Below are 4,910 nucleotides of genomic sequence, written 5' to 3'. Positions count from 1 at the left end.
AAAAAAAAAAAAAAATATGTACCGATTTCAAAGCGTACAATAAAATAAAAATCGTATTCTGCCTTTTCGTAATCGCGATTCCCTTCGAAATTTCTTCTTCCCTGAAATAAATTAATTTCTTTCTTTCATCGTCGATCGAATTCGTATATTTCCTCTCGTTCCAACCAGATCGATTCAGAGATATCGAAAACCCGATTTCGATCGAGAAACTCGTGTTACCGATAACGCGAACACGACAAATGTCGTTTCGATCGGCGAATAATCGAAGGATCACGGCTCCCCAACGAAGATATAACCACTCGAAAACTTTATCGTTCACGCATTGCTCTCGACCAAGTGTGTACATAAGAAGTTCATTTACGCATTACATAATTTTCCTCCAACGCAATTACACATTGTACACCTCTCGTTCTACTCCCCTCCAATTTATCGTCCAACCTTGATTCGGTGTGTACGTACGTTGTGTACGTACCTCTGCAAACACGGATCGGTTATTAATGGGAATGGCAGACAGATAGGAGAAGAAGAAGCGTGGCACGAGCTCCGCTTTTATCGAAATCGACGATCGTCTATCTCGATCACGTCGTCCCCTCTCCACTTCCCTCCGCGACGCCACGAAAGTTTCACGTGAATCATATTGACCGTCTCTCTCCCCCCTCTCTCTCTCTCTCTCGGCCATGTACGATTGCATCGCCTTCTCGAGTCTTTGCACGCGTTTACACGCATCGTTTTCCTTCAACGTTTTTTTCCCTTTCATTTTACTTTTCCAATTACGTAGCGTTGCGGCCCCGATGAACTTGACGACGATTTCTTTCCTTCCTCGTTTCATCGAATTAAATTTTCCATCGATCGTCCACTGATGGAACGTTTCTTCTTTCTTTCTTTTCTTTTCTTTTTGTTAAAAAGTATTATGAGATGATAACAACAAGAGCGTATAAATGAGATCGTAATATTTAAATATTTTATTCTCGATCGGACAGGGATTCTTTCTTTCGAGGGTGGGGAAAATTTTTATTGGAATAAAAATTCTTCCAACTTTATTATAATACGTGGAAAATGTGAAAAGGAATTCGAGATATTTCCCCCCATTTCTCTCCCTTTCCTCCTCCCTTTCCCTCAATATTCCAATAATTTTCCACTTGAGCTGCAATTTTTATTCTCTTACCGAGGATTAACGTTAAAAGCACATTTCGAGCAAAACAAAAAGATATACGCGTAAAGTGCGTAGATGATCGATGAAAAATAATATTTTACAGGCTCGTAAGACGAATCGTGCACTTAAAAAGAAAACTCGTATGATACAATGGATTAAATACCGATACGTAGTATCAACAATTAACACCGATAACTAGTAAGTGCACACTCGAGAGCGTAAACGAATTAGGAGCGAAATAATCCATGGATTTCTTTCGTGGATGGACGAAAGGAGATAAAAATAAACTTTGTTTCTTCCCGAAGCCAATCTCCCCTTTAAAAAAAAAAAAAAAAAAAAAAAAAAAACAAATACCGATTACAGATTTTTTGCACATCCCGATCATGTGATCGGGATACACAATCATAACGATTTTACGTGTTAATCTCGAGTCAATAACTAATTTTACGATCGTGGCGCGTGTAATTATTAAACGATAAACGAGATGTTTTCCAACTTATCTTTCTCGCCAGAATCAAGAAAACGTGAAAACGTGATAGATTTGAACGCATTGCAAGAAGTACAAATTTACATAACGATTACGATTCGCGTATTTTCGACGAGGAAAATTATTTTCGACCTTTGTTATCGTTTCCCGTTCACAAATTTAGACCGATTCTTCTTCAACATTTCTCCTCTTCACCTCTTCTCAGTCAGACAAACGTTACGAACATTAAGACGTTAAGCGCGTTTCATTATTAACACGCTTCGCTGAAGAAGATCCAGGAAGAGCACGCTGCGTATTATGTACACGTATATTAATTGTGATCAGAGACAAAGTACATCGGAAAGATGCGAAATGTTATCTCTCCTGACAGAGAGGCTATTTTTTTAACGATACACGACTGCGTCAATATATAATTTTCCACGAGCGCGTTAAACGATCGGGGGAAAATTGTTCGATGATTTATACCAAGGTATATCGTAACCATGATTTATGAATCGTTCGTCGAGCTTGAGTATTATTCATCCTGGCTTTACGGTTATTAACATTCCTCTGTGTTAGTTTGACAATGAACAATTGAAGACCGATCGTTATAAAACTCCAAGAAATTATCTATACGATAAAAGATCTTCTCTTCTTCGACAGAATTGACAAAATCTCGAATTCTCGTTGAAGCGTGAAAAAAAAAAAAAAAAAATTTCGATAAATCGTTTCGAATAATTATTCGAATAAGAGCATTTTCTCTTTTTCCTTTTACTTCTCGAGGAAACGAATTCAAGGTCGTATTATCACAATCCTATTTACTAACATTCCCGATAACGATATTCGATCGTATTAGCATACCGAATTAATCGTCATTATCGTTTAATCACGACTTTTGGTCGTGTAACCGTGTATTTCGAACCATCGATCCATCGGCCGAATCGTTCCAAAAAAAGAAAAAAAATCATCGAATTTGTCGACATACGCGAAAGTAAGAGAAGCATCGACAACGATCACGTAGTAAATATCGATAGATCAGTCAAAGAGCAGATCGGTTGTTTATCTTAAACTTGTCCACTTCTGAGAAACCGAACACCACTCGCTTCCCACCACTCGGCCACGGTTGTTCCAGGATTCGGCGATCACGGTGTGAATGACGCCGACTCGTTGTTATCGCGAGAACCCGTGACGTAGTCTTTATCGTATAAATTATCCACCAGAGGAGGCCGGTTCGTCAGTTCAGCTTTTCTCCTCAAACGATTGTTACAACGAGAGGTAGACGATTCTACTCTATCGTTCCTCTCCAACGAGTCTTCTTCGACCAGCTAACAACTGCACACACTTCGAGTGCTCCAACTACAAATACACGCCGTAAATCAATTTGGCAAAGCGAAAAAGGTGAGCATTTCCCGCTTTTTCCAAAGATTCGAAATTCTCGTCGAAAAGTTGGATCCGAATCCAGCAGCAAGCGTCGCTTTTGAATTTAACAGATTGTTCGTTCTACGATCCTACGATCCTTCGTTTATTATTCCTCTTTTTCTCTTTCTTTTTCTCCAGATGCTGATCGGTGGAGCGGTAAGCTACGTAGCTGGGAAGCAAGCGGTTCGCACGGTTTACTGGCGAACGGCGAGCAACGGTCGCCTGTTGAAGACGGCGAAGACCTGCATGTTCCAAGGCCCGCCGAAACCAGCGCCATCCTCCACTTCCGCGTTCGAGGGCCAATCCCACATGGACCCCATACCCAAGGACATCTTCAATCATAGAAATTGAACGACACGTTGTACGAACATGACGCTGAACCAAAGAACTGGGACTGGGTGGGGGAGGGATGGGACAGGGAGGGATCAATCACTTTGTACATAGCTGTTTAGTAATTTAAGTTATAATAATATTTGTACATTGAGAGTTGGTTAGAGTTGATTTAAGTTTTTTTTAGTTAAATATACGTATTTATTTTCTTTAATCTCTTATTTCTTCTATCCAACACACTTTTCGTCGAAACAAACGAAATGTCTCGAAATGTTTACCCGAATTCCTCCGCTCGATCGATTTATCGACTCGTCTCCTCTCCTTAATTTTGTAATACGATCATACTTTCATCAGCAATCCCAGAGTCTAGCGAGTGTATCGTGGAAATAATAATAATAATAATAATAATAATAATGACGCGCACGAGATTATCGATGTCGTCTAGGTGAACCTAGCGTGCTCCCTTCCGAGCTTTCATACTTGAACTTTGAAATAAGGCCAAACCGCGTTTGCGTCACGAGATTTTTCAACATGGATCTTTTTCCTTTTTTGTTTAAATTACCACCATGGCTATGAGCGATGAATGATTGATGGTTAACGATTCGTTGCTTTCCTTTTTTTTTTGCAGAAGAAGAGATTATGTTTTTGCGTTCTCGATCATTTCCGTTTCGTTCGATAAATTTAACAATGACACGATGTCTCCCTTTTCCAATGTTTCTTACTACACTTACGCGTCGTATTTTTGGCAAGGATTAAAAAGAAAAAAAGAAAGGAAAATAAGTCTTCTCGAACGAATCGAAATACGATAATTCTCCGTGGCATATTCGCGTCCCAGCCACAGTTTTTATCACATCATCGAGAGAAAATTGTACAATCACGCGTGTGCATCGTGCTCTGCGCCAAGATACACGATTCCCCGATATCAGATGCGTCATTCTCTAACGAATGCGAATCTCTCGAATGGAAAATGGAATCAAGCTGTTCGAGAGAACAACGACCCTTTTTCTTCCCATTTCGTTCACTTCTTGTATCGATAATTGTACTCCTTTGATTACAATTAAAATTATTTATATGGCAGATTGCGCACGTCTGCGGAAATGTTGGTGAAAAAGAAACTTTGGATTGACAAAGTTGCAACGCCCTTGTTGCTGCACGCGATCAAGAACAATCGAACGAAACGCTCTACGACTCTACTCTACGAGATAAAAGAAGGAACGTTGGTTGCGGGTCAAGGTCTCCGACATTCAACGCACGTTCGTTGTCAGCACGGACAGGGTTTCCCTGAACATCTGTCTGAAGATTCGACGAGGCGAAACTTTCTTCTCATCCGTTTCATACCTCGGTTGATAACCTTTGGAAAAGCAAGAAAAGAAAAAAAAATGTACAGATTATTCATATTTTGTATTCATTAATTAAACAGGTCAATCGATATCTACGAAAAAAGTGGATAATAGAAAAACCGAGAATGAAAATAATAAGCAAAGATACGCGTGTATATCGTTACCACATGCTTGAAATACCGGATATCCGGTACATACTACT

The 4,910-nt window shown here is 39.7% G+C and overlaps 1 protein-coding gene across 1 annotated transcript; it reads left to right on the top strand.

Annotated features, from left to right (window-relative positions):
- Nucleotides 1-3,176: 3,176 nt before the first annotated feature.
- LOC102674885 lies at nucleotides 3,177-3,430 on the top strand. The gene has a single exon (XM_006617025.2). It carries the CDS (start codon nucleotides 3,177-3,179, stop codon nucleotides 3,387-3,389), a length of 213 nt encoding a protein of 70 aa, XP_006617088.1. The 3' UTR covers nucleotides 3,390-3,430.
- The last annotated feature ends 1,480 nt before the right edge of the window (nucleotides 3,431-4,910 follow it).

The sequence above is a fragment of the Apis dorsata genome, unplaced genomic scaffold, assembly GCF_000469605.1.
Source record: "Apis dorsata unplaced genomic scaffold, Apis dorsata 1.3 scaffold_292, whole genome shotgun sequence".
Taxonomy (NCBI): Eukaryota; Metazoa; Arthropoda; class Insecta; order Hymenoptera; family Apidae; genus Apis; species Apis dorsata.
This window is presented reverse-complemented; position numbering and strand designations above follow the sequence as displayed.